The sequence below is a fragment of the Zonotrichia albicollis genome, chromosome 5, assembly GCF_047830755.1.
Source record: "Zonotrichia albicollis isolate bZonAlb1 chromosome 5, bZonAlb1.hap1, whole genome shotgun sequence".
Taxonomy (NCBI): Eukaryota; Metazoa; Chordata; class Aves; order Passeriformes; family Passerellidae; genus Zonotrichia; species Zonotrichia albicollis.
This window is the reverse complement of record NC_133823.1, coordinates 72,941,837-72,967,858: the sequence shown is the minus strand read 5'-3', so window position 1 is coordinate 72,967,858 and position 26,022 is coordinate 72,941,837. Positions and strand designations below refer to the sequence as shown.

The window sequence follows — 26,022 nt, the reverse complement described above, 5'->3', positions numbered from 1 at the left end:
TGTGCAGTTGGGGCAAGTCTGGGTGTTTGTCCTATTTCCCAGGATTACCCAACAGCTGAAGTTTCTGTGTGGGTGCTGGGCTAGTGGCTCAGCACCAAAACTCAATTGTCTTGCTTGCTCTTTGTAGCAGTTGCCATGTGGAGGGCACAGAGGTTATGGAAACAAACCTGTCCCAACTTATTCCGTGTTGCAGACCAAGCTCCCTTTGTGTCTGTTTTGATTACTCCACACGAGCAGTCTGGCTGTGGTGCTGCCTGGAGCAAGATACATGTACATGGTTTGGGTTTTAGCTAAAATGCAGAGATATTCAGGAAGAGTGACTCTAAGTTCTGTGATTTTATTATTAAAAAAATTATACTTAGTGTTATTTTCATGTTCTGGCTGATAATACCGTTCATATCCAGATAAAAATGAGTGAGGGGTTATCTGGCAGTATATTGTATTGGGATAACCCTAACTTTGGAGCCTGGTGCTACTGATGCTTCTTGCTTTCATGGCAGCTGAGTCTTTCTGGGAAAGGAGATTGCTGTCAGGAGCAAGCAGCAGAGAGGGGGAATGTTGACAGCAACCTCGATAACATCAGTTGCATCACCTTCCCCTTGTGCAATTATCCTTGGTGTGAAAGCAAGTCCTGTGTAAATAAGCTGCAGACAGGAGAGGAAGAAATTGGCGGGGTCAGCTGCCGGGGTGAAAACCCAAAAGTTTTGGGCGAAACTCCGGACCTGGGCAGAACTGGTTTATTGCAAAATCAACGCCAGGTTTCTCACTGTTGTCCATTTCTCTGGTGGTTCAGTAGCACAATGAGATGACAGCTTGTCCTTTCTCCCTTGTTTGCTTCCCTGCCTCCCCCAGCTATCGGCAGCGGGCACGGCGGCTGTCGGAGATCCACAGGGACCAGCCTGGGCACCCGGTGAACCGGACTGTGTACTGGATAAACTACATCCTGCGCCACAACGGAGCCCAGCACCTGCGTGCTGCTGTTTACAGCATCTCCCTCTTTCAGTATTTCTTACTGGATATTGCCTTGGTCCTGCTAGTGGGTGCTGCCTTACTTTACTATGTTTTGGCCAGGATGGCCAAGTTAATCTGCAAGCAGAGCAAACATCTCTGGTCCAATGACAAACATAGCGCTGTTAATGGACACTACCAGAACGGGATCCCCAATGGCAAGTATAGAAGGAACGGCCACATTAAGCATGAAAAAAAGGTGAAATGAGCCAACAGCCCCATGTAAAGTAGTAATGAATCAGATCAGTAATCGAATTTTATCGCTGTAACTTAGTCTAACAACTACTTAAAACCTCAATAAGCAGTTCTAACACTCCCCTTCAGTATGTAATATTATGTGACAAAATTCTACGGAACTAAGAGAGGTCTTTAAAAAACAAAACAAAACAAAAAAAAAAGGCAAGCACAACCTAAAATGGGAAATATTTTATTCTTAATACTGATATGCAGAGAGGTTATTTTGGCACTGAAGTTTTTAGAAGCCTTAATTCTCTAAAGTTCTATACAATGACCGTATTTATGAATTTTCAGCTTTTAAAAGCTCAGTGTGTGTGTCCTAAATGAGGAGAGGTTTCTTTTTATTTGCAGAGGTGTTCTCCTTTTATTTTTTTATTTTAATATCTCCATCCTTTTAGCTGAGAGAACTCTCTAGTGCTAGTTCTGTGTTTCCTTTGTGGAAGGTTCAACCTGTTGTGTAAGAATGCTGTTTAAAACACAAGTGATTTCCCCCAGTCTTCATGTGAGAAATAGCAAGTTGTGGACTGAGAAAACAAACGTTAAAAAAAAATAGGAATAATCTTAAAGAGCACTGAAGAAAAATGGCAAAAATATGTATTTGTTTTACTGATAAAGCTGCATGACTCTTCTGCTCGCTACCAGTACTTTGGAGAAAAGGGTCCTGAGTGAGTCTACGGTGTGTCCTAACTTTAACTGAGACAAAATGTTGTCGCCTTTCTCTGCATACAGATTTTATGCCACAAAAATATTAGGGAGTCTTATTTCAGTTCCAAATACGGCTGTGTGGGAAGTAGATTCGCATAATTAAGAAAAATAAGTGAAACAACAGCAACAGAAAAAAAAACTTACAAAAATCTAGCTCTGTGCTTAATGCAGGAGGTTTTGTGATGGCCCAGAGCTGTGCAAGACTCGATCCACTCCTTGGGGTTTGTTTAAAGGGAACGACCCCCACACAGCGCTCCCCCAGAGTTGAATGTCTTTCCTGTTAATTCTCATTAAGTTCTTTCTGAATCGCAATGTTTGTAGATGTTCTCTTTCAACAGTTGTCTCTGGAGAAACAGAAACATTACCTTCTATTAGTCTGGGCCACGCAATCCATGTTCCACCGAGTTGCCAATAGGAATTCTGTGCCGCGGGCTGTGTCCGGCCGTCCTGCCTGGGGCTGGTGGCACGCGTGGGGTGAGGCCTGGTCACCTGGCTGTGGAGGTGGCCCCGTGTCCCCCTGCCCCCAGCAGCCTCCTTCAATCATTGTCGCCGACACGGGGGCAGTGCCGGGCGCGGGGTCCTTGCTGCCCTGCTGAACCAAAGTTGGCAACTCTGAGTTTTATTTCTGCGTCATTCTGTTTACTTGGAATTTGCACTACACACGTTGTGAGTGTACGCTTTATTTATTTGTAGTTCGAGGTCCCGTGGCTGGGAGGGAAAGGAGGGAGGTGCAGAGGTTTTGCCTTGTGTCGCTCACTAACATGGGAGGAGTTGGGATGATGACGGGATGCTGAGCTCATCTTCATACACAGTGATGCAAAATTTCATCACCATTCCATCAGGAGCCTCGGTCCTACAGCAATAAATAACAGTGCAGATACGTTTCTAATACGCAGGGCGGCTCCTCGTGCTGCTCTCTGAATACTTGAACACAAAAATGGTATTATAAATATAAGCCTCTTAGCTATACCTTTTTACAATCTCGCAGCCCGTGGCAACTACAGGAGCACACAGAGGCGATGAATGGTGGGATGGTGAGAAGACTTCGAGTGTATGAATGACTTGGTTTAAAATGTGGGGGTTTTTTGGCATTAAAGAAGGTACAAAAGCACTGACCGGATGATTAAGCATAATTTAATCTCCACTGTGATAAAACTTAAGCAATAAACATGGATTTAATAGAGAAATTCTGTTGTTGGAAGTATATTTTTGTTCAGCTGGATGCTGGTTGTCTCCAAGTACCCACTGTATGTGTGTACTTAAACGTGGATGCTTACTGGGATACACACAACTTTTCAGTGTTTACTGTGGTGCATGTTATGTATTTGAAATCAAAAATATTGCTGGTTTTTGTGAGTGTAGGTCCATTTCCTGTAGGAGCTTTGAACTGAAAGAGAAAATGGTTAATTACGTTTCTTGAAAGCAATTCAAATTTTTTGAGGTTGGTGGACATAGCTGGCACAGTGGTTTCTGTTTTGTTGTTTTCCTGTACTTGGTAAAATCTTCACTTCAAAAGCAGGGCTGAAAAGTTTTTCACAGTGATGTTAGCTGAGATGATGGATTGGTTTCTTGAGTAGTCTCTGTAGGTACAAACATGCTGCAATTCTTTTGCAGGAAGAGGCAGTTGCTGTGTTCATTGTATTGCCAAATTCCTGACGAGGCTGATCCACCTCATGTCTGGAAATACATGTTGTGTTTCAACTTCCTTCTAAGTTCAGGCACAAGCTGTTACTGTGGTTATTTCAATCCTCTCTTTGCCACAGCAAGCAAATTGTTCCTGTGTTTCAGAGACAGAATGGAGCAGGGATTGCTGTTGGAATCAATCAGCCAGATGGCTGAAGGAATGTTAAAGCAAGGGTTTAAAACACATGTGTATCTCCAGAGTGCATCACAGTGTCAGGGCTGAGGCTTTAGTCACCCCTCTGATCAATATTAGTTGCTAGGCATTGAACAGAGAAGATCCTTAAAAGAAACTGAGTTCATCTTCCAAGACAGTGCTCTGCCACCAATTGGAAAATACCACAGTTGGGCCTTACTTATCCTAATGAAAACCACACCTTTTGGAAGCTATAAACCTGATTTATTTATGGGTATGTTTGTGTTTTCTCAAGCAGAGGCCAGCAAATGCTGAATCTCATTTCACTGTAAAATGAAGAAGCACACTGAGTTGGGCAGTCCTGGTTATCCTGTAATGAAAGAAAAATTAGATAGAAAAAACTGAGTTCCTCATAGATGGAGAGGATGGAAGGCTGAATAGTATCTAGGGAAAGCTTGGAGATTCCTGTTCTGTGATTTACTATTAGAGTAGGGGACAGAATGATGAGCTGCAGTGGGCATTGGGATGTTCAGCATTCTCTGTGATGTCTCTGTGTTATTTGTGCTCCTCAAAACTCACCTGGTCGCTTTCCAAGCTCTCTGCAAAAAGATGCACTGAATTCCTGTGGCAGCCTGATGGGAAGGAATTGTTCTCATTCTCAACACAAACAGCTCTTTGCTTCTTGAATTGAAGCAGCAGATACGTGATCATCTCAGAGACTTTGAATACATTCCTAATTTCTGCTCCTGTGAGATTTGTGGCAAGGATAGGAGTTTTCAGCTCCTGGAGATGACCACTGAGGAAAACTTACTGAGACAGTAAATGTATATGTAGAGAAAATAAGAGTTCTGTAAGGAACTAACACGTGTGCCTGTTTTTGTAAGAGGTTCTACGGTGTTGTGCCCTGCTTTTTTGTGCATTTATGCATCTTTTTTGAATGTTTCTGTATTTTCCCTTTTTGGTTCAGCAGCATTTTTACTGTGTGTTAGTTTCTGAGCTTGCCAAGTTTTGATTTGCCATTTTCCCAAAGCCCCCTTGGTATTTCCCTGCCTTCCAGGGTAACTCACCTGGAGACACCTTAACTGTGCCAGCAGCTGTTCCAGTAGCTCCATCCCAGCTCTGCTGGTCTGGAGAGCTCCTGTGGATCCTGGATGTCCCCCCTGGGCTCTGTTGGCTCTCGGGTCAGGGCGGCCTCGCCCCAGGGAGCGTTTCCAAGCTGAGATTTCAGTTTGGACATTGGATATCACTGCAGATAAGACCTTTCAACGCTTCAGGCCTCACCCATGAGCTTCTTGATGAAAGAAATGTTTATTTAGCTTTTTCTCTGTGTTGTTTTTGGCTCTGCAGCCTCTGGTCTGGGAAAAGGTGCAGTGCTGGGTCTTTTGGTGGCGCTGAGAAAAGCGTGACAAGGAGATGGGTGATTAAAATCTGCATTGCTTTTACTGGAAGGAAATGCTGGAATTTGCTTTTTCAGATTAAATGATAGGAACTTGGGAGTGTGATTGATGGCTGGGCACAGCAAGGGGAATATTTATTCCCTGGATCCCATTGCTTGAATTACTCAGGTACAAGAACTTAATCCATTCTTTTTAAGGACTCATTCCTACTGGCCACCTCTCCTGCTGTGGGCTGCAAGTGGCTCCTCGTTTTTGCAGACAGATCTCCTTTGTGTGGAGCTGCACCACAAACGAACACGGTGAGAAGATCCAGGTTAAAAATAAGCCAAGGGAATAAACCCCAGGTCATTCCCTGTCTGTTTGTCTCTTTCAGAGCAGCCTCACACCACAGATGGAGCAGTGAAGAAACCAGGGGGTGAGGAGTGGCATGTAATGAGGGGCAGGACTCTGTGACTTCATCCTTTTCCAAAAAAGGCAAATGAATCCACACCTGTGGATGAATCTTGGGATTCCTCAAAGATTCATCAGCTTCTTTAATTTTTTTTTTTTGTGTGTTTTAGTGGATGTAAAGAGAAGAGTATCTCAAGGTAACAATAGGAAACATTCCAGTCTATCTATGGGAGCCTGATGGGATTGCTGTATCAAATTAAGAGGGAGGGGGGTGTATAAAAAAAAAACTTAGTTAAGAGGGTTAAAGTAACATTATAGGTAAAACAACTTTTCAGAAGTAACAAATTGTCATCACTGAACAAATCATGTAAGAGCAACTTTAGGGCAGGTTACCATTCCCAGACCAGTGACCAAATTTCTTGCTACTACTTTCTTAGATAATTTCTTCATCTTCAGGAAATGTCCCAGAGACCTAAACCATTTCACCAGATGTATTGTTATGGATGGGTTCTGGGCAGTCCTGCTGTTCCTGGGTGTGGGAGGAAAGGTTGGGAAAGCTGGACATTCCTTGTGTATAGGAGTCACCTCATGTCCACCTGGGTGGCTTTCCTGGTGAGCTGGCAGAGAGAAAACACAGAGGGAATCCTTGAGGGGTGGGAGAGGAATGGCAGGAGTGTGACCTTCTCCTTGATTTATCCATCCTGTGGCATGAGGAATTTGTTTGTGGAATCTCTCAGGAGCTCATGTCAGCACTGTCCCCCTATGCTGTGTCACTTCTGCCTCATGCTCCTGCTGTGTCCTTGCACCTTTTTCAGGTCATTGCCCTGCCCAAAAGTGACCCCTGTGGCCCTCCTCTGGCTGGGCTATTCAGTGGTTGTCTCCAGTGCTCTGAGTTTTCCCCACTCTGTTCCAGGACAGGAAGGATTATTCCCAGCACTTGCTGGTTGATCTTGGGTGATCTGTGTAGGGGCTCCTCATCTCCTGCCCTCTGTGCTCCTGGCTGGGATGCAGGAGAAGGCAACAGCCCTGGGCCATGCAGGAGCCCTCAAGGGATGAGAGCTCCCTTTTCTCACACCACAGCTGGGAACATGGTCTACATCCCAGTTTTGGGAGTGGGGAATAAAGGAGCTGGGTGGGTGGCAGCCAGAGGGCCGATGTCCAGGCCAAGTTCAAATATCAGTGTTCAGGCTGGAGGGATTTAAGCCATGTATAGTTCTGGTCACTCTTTAAAGGCTGATTTCTCAAGTGTTTAGCCTACAGACTCAATTTGGGCTATATTTGAGGCTGAATTACCTGAGCCACCATGATCTGTGTAAAATGGAGGCCGGGTTGTAGCTCCCCTTCAGTGTCCAGGGACAGTCTGGGTGCCAAGGGAGAGTTCCTTCAGCCTCCTGAGTGTGCACGGTTCAGGAGCTTCATGGCAGAGAACAATTGCTTCTCAGGGCTGGAGCCATGGAAAAGTATGTCAGGTGTGGTGGGAGAGATCATTATCCACGGCAAGGGACCAGTCATGCGAGCCACAACAGCTCTTATTGACATTTTTGGGGAAGTTCACTTAAGCTGAACATCAATATTCCTGTAACTACTGAAGCATTGCTGCCCCCTCACTCTCCTCACTGCCTTTATTTGTATTTTCTCCTAATGCTTTGCCTCACTGTGAGAAATAGGAAGACACAACCACCTCCCAGAAAAATCCCTGCTCGACAGGAGTTGCCCTCCCCAGGGCATCATGTCCAGAAGGGGTTGAATATTCCAGGGAAGGAGTCTCCCCAGCCCCTCTCTGGACAGGCTGCTCCAGCACTTGGTCGTTGGAGCTGCTCTTTGCTCTCAGCATCCCTGAACGCCTGGGTTTGTTTGCACCAGATTTCAAGGAAGGAAAAGCCAATTCCCAGCTTGTTCTGTCCCACAGAGGACGGACAAAGGCTGGGAGGAGCTGAGGTTACACAGCAAGGAGTGTGGAAAAGGGCCTGGGAAGGGAGTTTAGCCAAATAACTCTTCTGTGAGGCAAGACCAGAAAGGGAAAGTTGGGCAGGAGAATATGAAAGTGTCCAAGGCCGGGTTGGATGGGGCTTGGAGCAGCTTGGTGTAGTGGAAGGGGTTGGAATCAGATGGGCTGTGTGGTCTCTTCCCACCCAAACTGTTCAGTAGTTCATGATTCATTCTGTGATCTAGGCTGGTGGCTTTCTGATTGTACCACAGGAAGAAAATGCAGCTTAGTTTCACCCTGGAGCTTGATGAACTTGCAGCCATCCCCTTCTGGCACACATGCAGACTGGAAAACCCTTTCCATTTCACTTCTGGGCATTTCTGGGCTGGGAAATATCTGTGTTTCCCAGCATCACCTTGGCTTCTCACTCTCTGATTCAAAGGATGGCTTTCCTCAGGAGGTGTGCCCTTTTGCATTTAAAAGGGAGTTTAACAGGCCTAAACCAATCCAAAATCTGCTTCTCATCCTGGCTGATATTTGAACTTGAGATTTGAAATCCCAGTTCATGGCATTATTTGAAATTTACAGTAATTTGTGTTTCTGGTTCAAAATAAGTGGGGTTTTTTTGTTGTTTTTTGAGGGGTTGAGGAAGAATAACAAATGTGTGCAGCCATGTACACGTGCCAACATCCTACAACTGTGTCCATGTATCCCTGCCCTCCGTGCCAGCCCTTTAGCACCTTGGGCTGCTTTTTCCCGGGGTTGGAAGCTGGAGCATCCCACTGAAGGTATTCCCACAGTAGAGCGGCTTTCCCTGCAGACACCCTGTTAGACATCTGCCGCTTTTTTCCCTTTTCATTTCTTTCCCTGCCATTTTCCAATCCCCGCGCTGTTCTCCATAGGTGGGGCTGTGCTGCCACCTGGCGTCACGTTCCCGCAAGCCGGGAAGGAGCCTCCTGCTTCTCGGGAAAAATGTTTTTCTGCTGTCCCTTGGGGCTGTGCGACCTTCAGAAAACCCTCAGCAACAAACAAATATTCTCCCCCGACCCTCCCCCCAAAAAAACAAAAAAAAAAAACCCCAAAACCAACAACAAAAGAAGGAAAGCACAGAGACATTTTTTCCATTTGTCCCATAGAGCTGCAGCTTCCTCCCTAGGAAAGGGTTTTTTTGGATGTTATGTGCTCTTTATTCTAAGTTTTGATTAGATAATGCCGTTGGGATTTGAGCCTTTCTGCAGTATCCTTTTTCTTATCCCCATTCCTTGATCTCTGTAATAAGTCAAGTAGAGTCTTTCACATGTTGCTCTTGTTCCAGAGGATCCCTGTGGTTCAGGAGATGTGCTTTCCCACTAATTTCCCATGTTTACACGTCCTGGGTTGTGCAGGGCTCTGAGGGCAGAGCCAGGTGTCAGGAGCAAAAGTCACAGCCATGAACATGCCAGGCTTAGGGGTTGAAGGCTGGGGAAACAGAAAGGTAATGTTTATTTTTCCTTAGGACAATGGGAAATTACTATTTTACAGGGAATCTCCCTGGCAAATACTAACTGCAGGCTTGAAGGATGCCACCACTGCCCAAGTGGAATTTGGGGGACTCAGCTCTGGGTGGATCCTGCTCCAGCCCTGCCCTTGCAGTCCTTCCCAGTGCCTTTGGATTTGGGAGGAGCTGGATTGCAGCGCCAAGCACGGTCTGTGCCTGAACACAAGGGGGTCATTCAGGGATTGGGAGAGGCTCCCATTGGTGCCCCCAGCACAAAGGCAGGATTGAGGTGGAGCAGCCCCATCCCAGGATGAAATTGCAGCCCCTGCACTGTGCCGAGGATGGGCCTTGTTTCCCTAATCTGCTGCTGCTCCCCAGCTTTAAAGCTGAGGGAAAGAAAATCTGGATGTAAGTGCAGCTGTGAAAGGAGTCAGTGATGGCTGGGAAATGTGAGATAAGATTATAACCAGAATGGGCAGGTAGGGATTTATTTTCGATGTGGGAATAACATCCATGCATGCACTCCTAACCCCAAGGCAGCAGTTTGTCTCATCTCAGCCTTGCCAAGCACGGGTCACCTCAGGCAGGAATAATTTTAAGGTCTACAAGGTCATGTCTTACCCCTACATTCTGCTACATCCTTTCTCTCAAAGATGAATTCCAGAATTGGTAATGTTTTTAAACCCCTGTTTTTTAACAGAGGAGTTTCTCACCTTCCTGGGTGGGAAATGAACACATTTTCTCCACACATTTTACCTTTCCAGATTCACGTAGATTGTATGGAGTAAATTATATAATCAGTTCCTAAGTACAGAAGAATAGTTGCTAGTTTAAGATTTAACTGTATTCCATTCCTCAGTGCATCCCTAACTCAGGGAAGGTGGGAATGAGTCACAGAGTGGAAATCAGCAGATATCACAAGTAATGTTGTTCCTGATGAATTAACGCCCTGACCTCCTCAAGATGACTTTGGAGGTTGTTCAGAGCATCCTTGGCATTGTTTAATGGCTTTGCTCTGACATCCATCTTCAACCCAAATGGATTCTGCAATAGCTTAAAAAAGAAATTAAAAAGCAAGTTAGTGCTTGAAAGGTTGAAAAGGAATTCTGCTTGGCTTGACCTTGCTGGTCATGGGAATGATTCTTCTGAGATTTCAGATGCATTTCAATCCACAAATCAGGGGAAAGACACTCCAAGTTTTATAGCTTGAGCACCTCAGGTCTTTCTTCATCAGCAGAGATGAATCAGCCCCTCAGAGAAGTGAAGGAGCTGAATTCCAACTTCTGTTTCCATGTAAGCCTTGTACAATCCATGGTGCCATATCAGTGCAGTATATGGTGGGATGATTCCTGTGATTCCCCACAGGACCCATTTCCTCCTGATTCTGTTTGTAAATATGTGGCTTTGTTCCAGGAATGCTTTTTGCTTCAGGCCTCCCTAATACAGTGGGATATTTACCTGTATTTGTTATTTGACTGCTTATATGTATATAGGAAAAATTATTGCAAAGGAGATGGAAATATATCCTTGGGGATAGCCTGAAGCTCCAGGGGCTGGCTTCCTCTCACAGCAGCATTCAGCTTGTTAGAAAAACTGCCCTGCCAAGGCAGGAGCTGTGAAGCTGCAGGTCTGTGGTGGCAGCTGGGAGAGGATAGAAACACAGGGAACTCTCCTGCTGCACCTGCTTCCAGAAATTTCTCAAATCCTCACCCTTCTGAAGCGAATCCCAAGTGTTTTGGGGGCAGGTACGGTGTGTGTATTAAAGCACTGTTACAGGATGTTGTTTACCTGCCGTGACAAAGGCGGGGTTCAGAGCTTTAAATAACTTCTGTATTGTCTGTTGGTGTTTTCATAGGAGCCAGGCTGGAAGTGTAATGCACAAAAACGTGTGTCAGGTGGTTGATGAATATAAATTGCTGAGGGCTGCGGGGCTGGAGGATGCACGAGGGAGACGGGGCTGTGACATTCAGCACGTGGCTCTGCAGCCTTGTCATGCTGTGTTTGCTGGAGTTCCACTGCTGCAGACACAGCCAGTTGGTGGAGATGCACAAAGAGGTAAGAAATCCCCTGTGGCACAGACACAAATCCTGGAAAAGTTACAGGGAGGAGGTTAGAGAGTGCGGGAGCTGGTGTAGCTGGAGAAAAGCCTTGGAGAAATCTGGGTGTTACCCAAGTGGCACAGGGAATGGTGCCACTTCTTCATCTTCAGGAAGGGTAAATACATGAAATAGCCTGCTCCAAGTCTTTTGGTCTGCAGTCTGGAGGAGAGATAGTACAAGACCCAAAGTTTTAAGGGAAGCGAGGCAAGGATAGCCCAAATGGAATGATGTGGATAGGGATGAAGGATGTGCTTCTGACAAGCCAAATTTGCCTTGCCTGTAGGGAAATGTGGCTTTCACAGATTTTGAACTTGGGTTCAGTAATAGCTGTAGATCAGAGTAAATGAGGTATAATAAACAGCAGTGCAGAGGGGCTGTGCTGGCCATTGCTCTGGGCTGGAGAAAAAAGCCTTTCTTACCCTGCTTGACTGAAATCCTGATGTCTTAAATCATTTTACCAGCCAGAAGCTTGGGGAGGAACGATTTGTCAGAATTCCCGATTATAGCAAAGAAGTAGAATGGACTGTGCTCCTCAATTACAGCAGCCATTCCAATCGCTCTTCCTCCCACACAAGGTGGACCAGGAAGGGCAGTTGGCACATAAATAAACAAATAAATCCAAACACAGATCTTGTGCTGCTCCAGGAAAGGGAGCCTGGGGGTGTTGGTGGCTGAGGGAATGGGGGAGTTTGACTGTGGGGGGATGGTTTTGGTCACGTCCCCATTTACAAAATATTCTGCCACAGCCTGGAGCCAGAGCAGATGGATTGTAGGAACAAGATCCATTTACTCAGGATGGATGGCACTCTGGAAAGGAAAACACCGACAGGGATTTTTCTCTGCCACAGGTAGACAAGGCCTTCCCGATGGATGTGGCGGGAGCTCTGAGCCGGAGCGCTCTGCCAGGTCTCCCAAGGTGACTGGAATTCCAGATATTGCAGCTGTTTTCCTGCTGCTTTAGCACATTCCACAGCCACTCCATGGCCTCCAGGGGGCTCTGGTGCCCTCACAGTTTGTTTGGGGCAAAGTACCCAGTGGTTTTTGGGGAGGATGGGTGAAAACATCAGGAGGTGTGTGCCCTTTGTGGGGAATACTTACATGCCTGAACTCATTTCAGTTCTTCCTGGAATAGGGTCTAAAGCTTTTTCTTTAGGTAAGATCCTAAAATCTTGGAATGGTACGGGTTGGAAGGGATTTTAAAGCTCATCTTGTTCCAACCCTTGCCATGGTCAGGGACACCTTCCACTGTAGGCCACGTTGCTCCGAGTCTCATCCAGCCTGCCCTTGAAGGCCATGGCAGTGGTCACTGCTGGGATTGTACTGTGGAGTAGCTGTTGGACAGTCAGCATTGACACCTGCAGAGTGCCCTCAGTCAGTGCCTTTATTTGCAGAGAAATGAAGTGGCCAAAACCCAAAGTCAAAGCTTGTGTACAAATGAGGACAAACATGCCCTGTGCACTGACCCACAGCTCATTGCCCAGCCTGCCACCACCCCCTGCTCCCGGATCGCTGCCTGCATGACAGCGACGCCTCTGACGGGGACAATCCAGCGGAGCTGGGGATTTGCTGTCAGGCAGGAGGGGGTGCTGCTGGCTGCTGAGAGCCGTGCTTTCCGTCTGATTCCCGTTCCCCAGGGCCAGCTGACAGAGACAGCAGTGACAGGAAGATGACAAAGATGACAGGCTGCCTTATTGCCAGGGGCTCAGCGTGCCTGGAAACGGGAATTGCAGAGAGAGCCAGAGCCTGGGCTGCGGGATGCTTCCCACTGCTCTCCCTTCAGAGCCTGTTTGCTTGTCAGGGGGGCAGGGAAAGCCTGGCAGAGCATCCCTCTGGAATAAACGGGATAGGAGCAGGCCTGCCCTGATGGCAAACATCAGTGCCCATGGTAAAAGCCTGCTGGATACTTCCAGCAGCACCCAGAGAAGCTTAGGGAACACTCAGCACCCACAGGGCTGCATGTCCTGGGGTGAAGATGTGCTGTTGGCTTGGGGTAAACAGAAATCCCTCTGCTTCCCAGGATGTTATCCTGCTTAATCAGGGCTCTTCCAGCTGAACTCAGCAAGGGTGCTCTCCATCAGATCACTGCCTGAATTCTGGATGTCTTTACTGGAGGTTCCAGAGCAGGACAAACAGTTCTGAGTGAGGCTTTTCCCTCCTGCCCTGCCTCCGAGGGCACTGGGAGCAGCGTGGTGAGCCTGTGAGTTGGGAGTTCTGAGCTGAGCAGACAGGACAGAGCCTGACCAGCCCCAGGGATGAGACCTGGGGCAAAAACAGGGTTATCCCCTCTGGTGTTCCCCCTGTGCCCCATCCCCTGAAGTGTCCAAGGCCAAGCTGAATGGAGCTTGGAGCAATCTGGGATAGTGGAAACTGGATGGTCTGGAAGGTCCCTTCCAACACAAACCATTTTGGGATTCTCTCTCTGAAGAGATTTTCTTTTTAATAGTGGCTGCACAAATGAGGGAAAGTAATTACTTTGTCCTAATGGATAGCCAAATCACCATCTCTAAGAATAAATATTTACAGAAATGAATAGCAATTCAAAACACAGAGTAATTGCAAAGAAAAATTTATAAATATTTTCAAAATTAATTGCTGTTGCTTCCCAGCAGAGCAGATGGAAAAAATTCTGTTAAAATGTTCCTTCGTTGCTCTCTAAATATGTTAATAACTTAGTCAAGTCTAGGGTTAATGAAGGCTTAACACAGGTTACTGGTTTTCCCCTTTTCCTGTGTGCCCTGAAGATTAAACCAGAACCAATCTTTACATTTGAATTCAATCCCCAGGAGGTGTCCCACTGAGTGTGCTGAGGGCTGTGCTGCAGAAAATGTGCCTGAAACCAACATTTTGACCAAATTGTTGAACTTTGGTGGAAAGGATGAGTAACCTTGTTGGTGCATGGTCTGAAGCAGCGTAATTATGAATCCCACAGATTTATGCAGTGTTTGGATTCTCCCTGTGAGCTTCCATGAATGTGCTCTGTCCATCTTTTTGCACGCTATCTTTACCTTGTGAGTGAAGGACTCCCGTTCGTCTCCCTTGCTTGCTATTTATTTCCACATCCTCCTGGAGGGGCTGTTTTATCTGTAAAGGGAGGAAAAAAAATTCAGCATGTTTCAAATAACCTCCATCAAATTAGAAGTTGAGTGGGAAGCGTTCCCACAAATGTCCCTTGGAATTCATAAAAGGCCGGACATCAAAAGTGATGGAATTATTTAAGGTTTTATTTTCTCTGGCTGGAACAACAGGAGATAAATCAGGGGAACGATGTGATGTCTTCCCAGTGTCTGCATCCAAAGCTGTGTGAGCAATTCTGTGAGCATCTGTAGAGCAGAGCCTGTCTCCATTTCCCTTTCATTGCCACGCAGATTGCTCTCCCGGGGTGCTGGGAGTGGACAGGCTCATGTGTGCCGGGTAAACATTTACAGAACAAAGTGTTACAGTGCCCAGAACGATTCCAAATCGGCCCTGCTGCAAATTGCCGTGAGTGGGAATCATCTGTGGCCTGAGGGGATCCCTGAGGAGCCTGCAGAGCCGCGGCACGGCGTGAGGGGAGCCTGGGTGTGCCTGGCCCTGCAGCAGGGAAAGGAAGCACAGTCAGAGATCCAGCTCTATCCCGAGCTGTTTCATTCCTGCTGTGCGGGTGGGGAGGCCCTGGCCCAGGGGAGAAGCTGGGGCTGCCCCTGGATCCCTGGCAGTGCCCCAGGCTGGAGCGGCCTGCAGCACTGGGGGGGTCCCTGCCCGTGGCAGGGCCTTGGCGCTGGGTCGTGTTTAAGGTCCCTTCCAGCCCAAACCATTCCAGGGCTCTGCGGCTTGGCAGCAGCTTCCACCTGAAGCCCAGCTGGTCCCAGCCACTGTCTGTGGGTACAAGGGACCTCCCCAGGCTCAGCAGGAGCCAAGGAGCTGGTTTTATTCAGGGAACAATTTACCCATCTCTCACAATGGTGGCACATCCAGCAGCTGTCCTGCAGGGATGGGAGCCTCTTCCCTGCTGCCTCAGCAGCTCTCTGTCCTGGGTACCTTTGCAGCTCCTCAGGAGTTCAGGATTTTGGAGCAGTCCCTGGTTTGCTGGGGAATAGTTCAGTTGCGTTTGGACCTTTGTAACTTCCCCAGTGCTCAAGTGTGCTGTGGAATGTGGGCAGCGCTTCCCGGCTGATGGATCTGTTAATGGAGGCCTTGGGGACAAAAGCACCTTTGGATGAGGTAAATCTGGGTTGTGAAACCCCCGAAATGAGGAGACTCAGTGGGAAATTCAGGGAGCTCTTTCTCTGGGGTGATCGGAGGAGTGCAGGACACAGAAGAACCCATCTGATCCCACCCTGCTCTCCCAGGCTCTGGCAAAGGCAGATGGGGTTTGGGTTGGGGTGGAGAACAGGAGCCCTGGAGGCTGCTGCTCCAGCTGTAAATCTGCTGCTTGTCTCCATCCCAGTGCTCCTATAATTCACAGGCACAGCTGAGCTGTCAGCACTTGGCTTCTTCCTGCAAGGACGCCGAAATGGGGTTTATTGGTTCCTTTCTGAGGGTGAAGGGTCTTGGATGATGCTAAAATCCAGGTCATGACATCCTCCTCACAGGAGGAGGCCAGATACTGCAGTTCTTTATTGCACAGATATATAAAGGAGGGAATATAATAACTAATTAGAAGGAAAATAAGTGTACAGACCTCAATTATTTTTTTTTTCAGAAAATCATCTTTGTTTTCCAGAAGAGCTCCTGATTCAGGTAGGCATTAAACCACCTGCAGTGGGGGACATGGCTCTGCCCAGCACCTCCTGTTTGCTCCCTGGCCAGGCAAGAATTAACACGGAGTTGTGAGGGATGAGAGATAATGGCCTGACTGCAGAGGGAAGGGAGGAGGAAGAACAGGAGGAGTTCTTTGCTCAGCACCACTGCGCTGATCACTTATTAAATTACATCCATTGTGGCATCTGAAAGAGCTCCTCCTTTTATCTCGACAGCCATCAGGATGGAAACAATAATAAAACTCTGCTGACAGCTGCCACAAAGGCGGCTTTGTTTTCAGAGCCCCTCTTCAATTTCTGCTGGATCAGAGAGCAAACAAAAGAACAAAACCCGAGGAAGTTCTCGCTGGGCCGGTGCAGGGAGAGGAGGAGTGTGCTAAATGCTGCTTTTGGTCCTGGCCAGCTGCTGGAGGACCGAAGGGGAGATGGAACAGCAGGTTCTGGGTGTCACCAGGCCTGACAGCAGCTCTGCAAACACTCCCTGTGCCTGTGCAGCATCACTGGGTGCTTTATCACAGCTCCTGACTCCGTACAAGACATTTTATAATGAGATTAGCAGGAGGACCTACAAGAGCAAAGCCTCCCACCCAGCGCCAAATTAATCCATAAAAAATAAAGGCAGGTTCTCTCCTTGGCAGCTTATAAGTATTCCAGGCTTTGCAGTGTCATAGGCTTTGTGACAGCTTTGAGCTTAAGGAATTAAAGAAAAAAATTAAAAACCTTAATTCACTAATTTAATTCTAATTAATTCATTTTCCCAGAGTCTTCTTTGGATTGCAGCTCATAGCTACAATATTTCTCCAGATTCTGGATTTCTGGATTTCTTCCAGATTTTTTTCCCCCAAGCTTTGCTGCTTTATTTGTGGGCAGATAAGGAGTGCATAGATACACTTGTGGTCCTCAGGTTGTATATTAATATTCTTTAACCATCCTTAAGTTCACCAATTTAATGCTGTATCATCCAGGAACAGCTTTTTGTTAAGCAAGTTTCAGGATTTTATGGCTTTTCTGCTCGTGAAATTTTTTTTTTAAAGAGCATTAAAAAATTCTCTCTCTCCTCTAGCACTGCCCTGGAGAAGTGACATTCCCACCAGGAGCAATCTTTCAGCAGGCAACGTTGGGGCACATCTTTTGTGCCCCTCGGGTTGGTTTTGCTGAGTGCATCCACACAGCCCTGGAGCAGGAACAGATTGATTCAGGTAACTCAGGTTGGGCCTGGCTGCCCACGTCTGTGTGAGCAGCCTTTGAGCCATTCCTGTGAGCTTTGTCCCCAGGCTGGCACCTGCTGGTGGCTCTGTGGGCAGGGTGGCAGGAGGCTGTGGAGGCTGGAGGGGGCTGAAGTCCATAAACAGGCACATTTCCCACCTGGAGGAGGCACGGGGCCTGCTCCTGGGAAGGCCTTAGGGCATGAACTGCCTGTGGCAGCCCTGCCCTGCTGCCTGGAGCATGAATTCATTTTGGGAGAGCAGAAATGCTGCTCCCAGGAGCTCGCTGAGAGCCCCCTGGGTGCTTTTAGCTCTCTCCCCTCACAGGCCAACAAGGGGAAAGCTGCTGGATGGCAGCACCAGAGAGCTTTGTAATCCTGGCAACGCTGCCCAGGAAGCCCATTCCCTGGGCTGGCATGGGAAAGTTTGTCTGCACCAGGGCTGGACAGTGGGAAAATGCCTTTTAGGGGGAATGGGGTGGGTTTGTTTTCTTGTTTTGGGCTTTTTGATGCACTTACACGTTGTGGGGAGCGGTGTGTGTGTGAGTCAGAGGGAGCTGGTGCAGCCCTGCCCTGCCCGGAGCTGCTGCCCGAGCAGAGAGCCAGGTGGCACTGTGGGGCTGCTCACCCGCGACCGGAGAGGGGCTCGGGGCTCTGAGCCTCTCTCATTTACATGAGATGGAGCTGAAACCTTCAGTTCCTCAAAGAAAAAAAAGAAGAAAAAAAAAATAAATTCAGTTATGGGAGAAGACGCAGCTCCTTGATACTGAGAGTATTTAAGCTCTGCAGGGTGGGAGACGAGAGCTGCGGCCCTTTTGCATCAGCCTTCCTGCAGAGCTGGACTGGCTTTGCCAGGAGAGGGGAGTGGAGGAAAAGTCCTCTTTTGAGAACATTCTTGCCCTCTTTTCTTCTAACAGCCATGGATGCATTCCTGCTGGAGGAGGGGAGGGCAGTTTTAAATACCTGAGTTCAGGCGTGGTCCCTCCTTTTCCCATATCCCTGTGTCCAGGCAGCCTCGGAGTCACCTCCACATTTATTTTAGTGGGGATGCAGTGGGAGAGGGGCTTCCTCTGCAGTGCTGAGGGGTTGTCAGGCTGGATTGTCACCCTGTGCACATCACCCAGTGACGAGCCCACTGCTGATCAGCCAAGGGCCTCAGTCCTGTCACTGCTCCTGTGTGGGGAGAGGAGATTTTCCACAGCAGGAGACAGACAATTCCTCACACTCCAAGCAAAGCCTGCCAGAAAAACATCTGTTTGATACTCAGGCAGCTAAAATGAGCCATAGTATTTATTCCCAGCGCTCTGTCTGCCCTAAATATCAGATCTGTGTGAGTATCAAAGGGGCTTCCAACCGAAGCACCGTGGCTCTGACAGCAATAAAAGACAGGCACCCACGGATAACTCTTCCCAATGGTTTTACAGCCAGGTAATCAATATATCACCACAGACATGTTGTCTTTTAGTTGCCGTTTCTGCACCACCCAGGATCCTTGGATGTGGTGTTGACGCCAGACAAGGGTACAGGAGCGGGGGGATCGATAGCAAACACTTCTTTAGGTGTATTGATTACCCAGAAAGGGATGAGGATAAATTTTTGTGTGTTCCCACTATGTCTCTGAGCCTGTTAAAAGGAAAGAAATGGCCTGGTTTGCTTCTTTATTTCTCTCTTCTGAGAAGCTGAAAAAGCCCCCAAAACAACATGGCAAGAGGTTGGGGATGATGGGTCTTCTTTTATTTTTTTAGACAGTGGGGAAATCTAATATATTTCTCTTTTGACCTTCTGTCCTCTTTTCGCATCTTGGGAGCAGAGAAAACAAGGCTGACAGCTAAAAAAGACAGAATGCCAAAACAGGAAAAAAACCCCAACCCTGAAAAGACAACTCCTGACATGCTTCTATTAATCTAATGAGAATTTGGTTTAGTATTGAATTAGTGAAAAAAGGAATCTGATTACTTTTCATTGGTATGGGAAATGGAAGCTGTGTTCCAAGGGGGGGGATTTGACCTTATACTGCAAGCACTCCAGACCTTGCCTTGGCACAACTTTTCCCACTCAAAATTCCAGGTGTGCTCAGCATATTCTGCAATTAGAAGAGTTCCTTCTGGGCAGGAAGGCCACCTCTCGAGGACACCCATCCCTGTTTATCTCCTGAGCTCCTGCAGAAGCTGGAATTGTCTCCGTCAGCAGCAGGCACCTCTCGGGGTCTGGAGAAGCGAAGGTCGAGAGTGAAACAGGTGGAATTCTCCAGCTTGATACCTGGAATTAAATGTAGCTATTGTGGCCAGTGTGGGGAGGTGTGGTGCTGGAAAATAAAACTTCCTGTGAGAAGTTAGTGAGCTCCAGGGCAGACCCCTGAGCTGCAGCCAGCCACACCAATCACTGCAGGGTGATGAGAGATCATTCCATCCCCCCTCCTCCACACCCACCAAAAGTAACCAAACACAAACTGGAGCTCAGACACAAAATACACCTGCTAGGTCAGGAGTTTATTTCTGCCTTAAACTCTCTGCTCCCCAGGCAGTCCCTGGAATCACCTTTGCAGAGGACAAATTTCCTTCTAGTAGCTTGGAAGATTATTATTATTAAGATACAATTGAGAAAAAAGATCTCAAAATAATGTCATCATCAGTGCTGCCAGGGTTTTTTTTTTTTTTTTACTTTTGTTTTGCTTGGTGTTTTTGAGGAACAGCCTTTTGCTGTAATGTTGTTTTAAGGATTTTTTTTTCTTAGTTTCTTTTTTCCAAGTGATTTGTGAACATCTCTGTCACCCTTTCATCCCTTTTGAAAAAGCTTTGTTTTTGTGAAGAGGCTGCAGCATGTCAGAATGAAGTGCAAATACCCACTTCAAGGCTCTAACAAGTTCTGTGCCACTAAGAGCCTTTGATTCCTGCATTTAATTATGTCACATTGGATTAGAATAATCCTATTCCTCCTTGTTTCTCCAACTCAGGTTTCCATACTTATCTTGCACTTAATTAAAAGTGCCTCCTTCACTGCTGGGCTGGTAGGGAAATGGAGGCTGACACAGGGGGAACTTTGCACTGGAGGGATCTTATTTTTAACCTGCCATACTCTGCACCTATAGACATATATTTATCCCACTTCTCATTCTCCCCTTGCCTAAAGCAATACTCATCTCAAGTCCAGGAAAACGAAAGGTTATTTTGTGAATTTGCTGTTAAACATTTGCAAGATATTCAGAGGTGTGAGGAAAGGAGAAGTTGAATACTGTGCTAATTTCTAGCTAAATTTGGCTAAACCTTAGCTAATTTCTTGGCAGAGCTTTCCCCACCTCCCCTTTTTCTTTTAATAGCTGTGTTTGGACTTGACAGTCTTAAAGGTCTCTTCCAACCTTAAGGATTCTCTGATTCCATGATTTTATGGTAGCAATGAATTTGGGATTTTTACCCACTGACAGGAAATGCTGACAGGAGACAAATAAAGCAAGTGTGCTTTTGGCACTCTGTACGTGATTATTAAATTTTGAGTTGGCAGCTGCTTTGAGGCACGATGCCTGATTTTGAGGTCTGTGTTCTTCATCTCTAACTTTTCTTTCAGCTCCAGGAGTTGAGAAAATTTGTTGGAATTTTCTGAGCACCTGCTCTTATTTCCAGCCCTAATAGCCTTATTTCAGCTCTGTTCTGTGCAGCTCCACTCAGCAGAGCAGCTTTTCCTGCATGGTCCTCTGGAGTCGTCCTGGTGTTTTGGGATCAGCCCAAGGATTTTAGGGCATTACGCTTCTTATTCCTGAGGCGGCGATTTGGGATTTTTGAGATTAACACGGCTTTTCCCTTTGATCCCTGTTTTCTCCTTCAATCCCTATTTGCTCCTTCCTTCCTGTGGTGCTACAAGTGCAGATCTGGCCCTGAGCCTCCTCTGCCCTGGCTGTACCTACGGTCATGGGGCTTGGTTTTCCTGAGCGCTCCCAGCCTGGTCGTGGTGCTGGCTGTCATCTCTGTTCCAGTGGATAAGGAAAGTGTTTCAGCTCTGCCACCATAACAGGATTATGCTTTTAAACCCTGCACGATTGCAGCTCCAGAGCAGCATGCTGAGATCAGGTTTGGGTTCCCACGGCTTTTGATTATTTTGGGAAGCTGCGATTCGCTGCGCTAATTGTGGAGCCCGGAAGGGGGGAGCTTTGGCTTTCCCAGGCAGTCTGCAGCCAAAACCACCCCTCTGTGAGCTGCCGGGGGGCTCAGCCCCTCCAGGGCTGTCCCTGTCCTGGGTGATGCTGTGGGGGACCCCAGGAGCTCCCTCAGCACTGGGAATTCCTGGGGAAGCTGTGCCAGGCTGGTTTGGCTTCCAGCAGCTGGCTGGTGTCTGAAAGCACCTCCAGCACTCCTCCAACACTTAGTAACACCGAGTATTCAGGCCTGGTAATTGCTGCTGTGCTCCAGGCCCTGCAGAAGCACCTCCTGAGGCAGGATGTCCAATCCCTGTGCCACTGACATCCCTTGGATGAGGACTCACTCTTTGCGCCGCTGCCAATTTTCTCCTACTCTCGCTTGCTAAAATAATACATCTCAGTCACCTCTTAAATTAGATACAAGCTTAACCCTGTGACAGAGTTCATGAAACCTGTGTGCTGTTTCTGGAGAAGAGACTGGAATATGCTTTTAATTTGGGAAATGCCACAGGTGCCAGCTCAGTCAGCTGGATTTTATACAGCAATTCATAGGAACATGGATGGGTTTGGTTCGGAAGGAACCCTGCAGAGCATCTCGTGGGCTTGTTTTTCCTGAGGTGGTTTGCCAGGAACCCCAATTTTCTTTTCCATAGGCAAAGTTCTGCCTCCAAAGAAGTGCTTTCTCCTTCAGGGATGTGTTACTCATTGCCTATTCCCTGCTTTCAGTGATTTCTCCTTGGCATCACAGTCTCCCCTCCATCCACACATCTCTGAGTGCAGGGATGGCTCTCAGCAGTGCAGCAAACTGCATCTCCAAGCTTTTCCAGCACACACTTGCCTGCAGTGCCCAGCCTGTGATTCATGGGAAAGCCCTCTGCCATCCCAGCACAAGGAGCTGCAGAGTTTTCCTCCTTTATTACACAGGAGGGTGGGTGCCTGCCCCACAATTCAGCTCTTCCGTTGGAAAAACAACAAAGCTGTGAAGGAATAAATTATTGAGGCCATTAATCAACAGGTGGCAAATGGAAAAGGTAGCCAAAATGGAAGGGAATTGTCTGTGGGCAAAATAGAGTCATTTTAAATGGGCACTAAGGTCTGTAATTGAAGGTGCAAGAGTGCAAAACTTAACGCTGGAAGGAAACCAGAAAATGGGTGTGCTTATGGTTGGGCACTTATGAAGGGAGTTTTATTGCACATTACCAAATTTTATAATGTCTGCATTGTGTCACTGCTAAGTGTCCAGAATTAATATTCTTTAATGTGTAAAATAAAAGTGTGTTTAATATGCCAGTATTAAATAGGCCCATGGCAAAGTCAAGTCTCCGAAGGATATTTCTCCTTTAGCACTCAGTATTTTGTCAAAGAACATTTTATGAAAAAATCCCACACTAAGTGGGCTGCTGGTAAATGCTTCCCTTCCCTCAGAGCTCAATTCCTCAGGGTGGTCTTTGTGAAAGGGGGCAAAAAAAGAGTTTGTCATTTCCAAAGGGCTGTGGATGGAAACAGCCTGGACAGGTCTGTGTGCAGGTGGGTCAGCACCTGACACTGGGAAAGGGGGATGGATTGCCCAGCCCGTGCTTTCCTGACAGAACTGGAGCTGTCAGACTGTCAGAGCTGGAAAAGCACTGAAGTCTTGGTGGAGATTTTCTAAACGCTGCTGAGCTTTCCCAGAGGACTCACAGTTCTCTTCCTTAGGGATTTCCCTATAAACAAGCATCCTAATTTACAGCATTTCCCTGATTCCTGCCTCTGTTCTAGGCCCACTCACGGGCTCACCCTGCACAATTCACCTCATTCCCTGATTAATGCTTGGCTCTGTGAGCGTGCCAAGCCCTAAGTAAAAGCACTTGGGCTTTATAAAAATATGGGGCTATTTTGGAAAAAAGGATCTGCAGCACTACAGGAATGGTGATTTAGGATCCACACTAAAACCTTCAGCTGCCGAGCAGGCTCCTGTGGCAATAAAAATCCTCTGTTCTACAGATGTTTTGCACACCAGAGCCAAAACACTGTCACAGGATGTCACCAATATAAAACATGTCTGTCAGAATTTTATGTCTTGGCTTGTCCCACGTGGGAGGGGGGAAAAATGGCTTGTCATGAGCTGGGCTTTAGAAAGAATGTGACAACGTGGTCTGTGTTAAAGCCCTGACACGACACCTTCCCACAGCAATCCAGGCAAGCCTCCAAATGCTTCTTATTCTGCCACTGCTCTAACGTGGAGGGAAATAAAAGAGGCTTCCTGGCTGTGCATCTGACCTTTGGAGAAATGAGTTTTAGTGTTGTGCTGAGGTGCTTGTCCCTTCTGATTGTCCTGGCAGCTTTGGATTGCCTCCCTGTACCTTGCTAAGCTTTCATCCCCAGGTTTGGGATCACATCTTTTAAGAAGATTGAAGGGAATTAAGTCCCCAGGCTCAAGACTCCTTTTCCAAGCAGCTGACAAATTGTAGTGTGTTCTGTGTGGCAGTTACTGGAAATAGCTGAAGTCTGCAGAGGGTGAGCCAGGATCCATAAAAATGTTCTTCCTAGTTAGGATGACAATTTATAATTTAGCTGCAGCTCCCAGCCTGTTGATGGCAGATTTACTCACAGTGCCATCCAGCTCTGCTGTGCTTTATGACCAAGGAGCTTCCCTGCATTGGAACAGAGTGAAAACTGTGGGAATGATGCAGGAAAACCACATCAGAGAGATCCTCAGCACTCTCCTAGAACACATTTTGTCCTAATTAACTAAAGGTAATAACCTAAAATAGGGACAACCTAAAAGTAATTGAAGCCTGTGTGGTCTGGGCAATGAAAGGTGATGCTTCCCTGGGAGATGTGCAGTTTTCCTCTGTGGAAGCAGGGAGCAGAAGTTAGCCAAGGATTAAATTCAGCTGGGACTGAAATTTGCAGGTGAATGAATAAATGCTGCTGATGAGAAGTAGCCCCAAGGAGTGTGGGTGAGTAGGAAAGCACAAAGGGGAAGCAGGCTACAGCACTTCTTGTAGGAAGGCAGAAACCCCAAAATCTAAGACACAAAACTTTCTCCCAAAATAAAAAAGTACCCAAAAGGTGATTTTGTGCCTTTTTTTCTTTTTCTAGATCAGATTGCTTATGAAATATTAAATGCTTCACGTTGCAGAACAATTTCTCTTTGCTTACTTGGTGTGATTACACAAAGCTCTGCAGGAAGATGTGCTGCAGCTACAATGTCATTAAATAACATTTTCTGTTGGTGGGTCTATTCTCTCCTTCACCAGAATATTTAATTGCCAGTGATGCTGATGGGAATTGAGAGCCTTTGGAGGGCGTGCAGATTTAATGTGGAGATGATTCCCCAGCTAAGGCAAACAGTGAAACACACACACACACAGAGTTAAAGAAAAACTGTAAATAAATATCTGCCTCAGAGCAAGTTTTGAAAAAACTCATCTCCTCCAACATCCAGCTTTTCCTTGTAGCTCAGCTCCTCCTCTGAAGGGAAGCTAAATTACCAACAGGGGATGTGTGTTACAGATAAGTTCTGCAAGGCAGCAGAACATCCACCGGGCTCTGAGAAGTGGCAAGTACAAAGTCAATTGAATGGCATGCAGTTATCTCCCAAATTATAAACCACACTTTTCCACCCCCGCAGCATTTTATGGAATTGCAATTCAGATTGAGAAATCCCACTCCACCCGCTGCTGACCTTCTCCTGGCTGAAAATAACCTCTGAGAAAAGCCCAGGATGACTCCAAGTGCCAACCCCCCTGACCTTCTGTGACGGAGACAGATTTGTGTATTAACGTGTCACATTCCCAGTCCCAAAGAAATAGGAGCACTATAAAACTGGCCCAGGTCTGCTTGGAGGGAGCTGCAGCAGGACAAACAGCTTTGCAAACCCAAAGTGGCAGATCTGGCTTTATTGAGATGTTTTAAATGTTTTTCTCCGCACCCAGCAGCTGCAGCTGACTGAAATGCAAATATCAATCTGGTTTCCTGGGAAGTCTTTAATTCCTCATGAGCAGAAATAGGAGCATAAATTATACGCAGGATTCATTTCTGCCATTCTATAAATCAGTTGCTGACTGGGATTTGGATATTTACAGGCCTGACAAAGAGCTCCTCTCCTCTCCTTGGACATAGGAAAATCTCTTTACACCAACAGATCACCTCACAAGTTAGTTCAGCTTTCCAGGTTCTAGGACAGAATCGTCTGATTCATGAATTTTCTGGAAGTAGTAAAATTTTTCAAGCATTCTGCTGTTGTTTTATTAAATAAGACTGAGGCAGGAAATTTGCCTGGACCTGGAAAGCCTGATGGAAAGCCAGCTGATTTTTAGGGCCTACAAGTATAGGGGCCCACAAGTTTGGGGTTTTTTGTTTTCCTGGGTTTTTTTAACAGATTTAGACTCCTAAAATACTTTGGAAATTTAGCTACCTTTGAAAATTTGTCTACAAGTACCAGGCAGACCTGGAAAAAAAGGGCAAAACTTGTGGTGAGATATCTGTAATGTCATTTCTAATTTGCTCAACGATAGAAGCTCTAGGGAGGTTGAATTAGCTATTCTGGAAGGTTTGTAGAATGAATCCTCGACTCTGCCATGATTTAACCTCATTCTGACACAGATCAGTAAAACAAATGAATATTTTATAATAAAAAATAGAAGCATTACGAGATTTTAGGGAGAGAAAAAAAGCTGTCTCATACTTCTGAGTGCACAGTTTGAGGAATTTGCAGTAGCTGGAACCAGGGCCTTTCAATATTCCTCAAACGGAGCAGAAGAAAATTATTTTTAATTAGGGCAAGAGCTTGCTTGGGGCTGCGTGTCCGTGTCCTGTGGGGTGCAGGGAGGGCAAACTTAGGGAGGGCAGGCCCAGGTTTTGGCTCAGGAAATGGGAAGGAGGGTTTAAGGGAAGAAGCAAAGCTCTG

General features: G+C 46.8%; 1 protein-coding gene across 2 annotated transcripts in view; it reads left to right on the top strand.

The window, feature by feature from the left end:
- The window catches only part of UGT8 (UDP glycosyltransferase 8), a 40,186-nt gene extending 31,662 nt beyond the window's left edge, over nt 1–8,524 (top strand). For both annotated transcript variants that reach the window (XM_074542078.1, XM_074542079.1), the window contains exon 6: nt 853–8,524. In XM_074542078.1, coding sequence (XP_074398179.1) covers nt 853–1,216 — 364 coding nt within the window. In that variant the 3' untranslated portion in view covers nt 1,217–8,524. The remainder of the gene's footprint in view (nt 1–852) is intronic.
- The last annotated feature ends 17,498 nt before the right edge of the window (nt 8,525–26,022 follow it).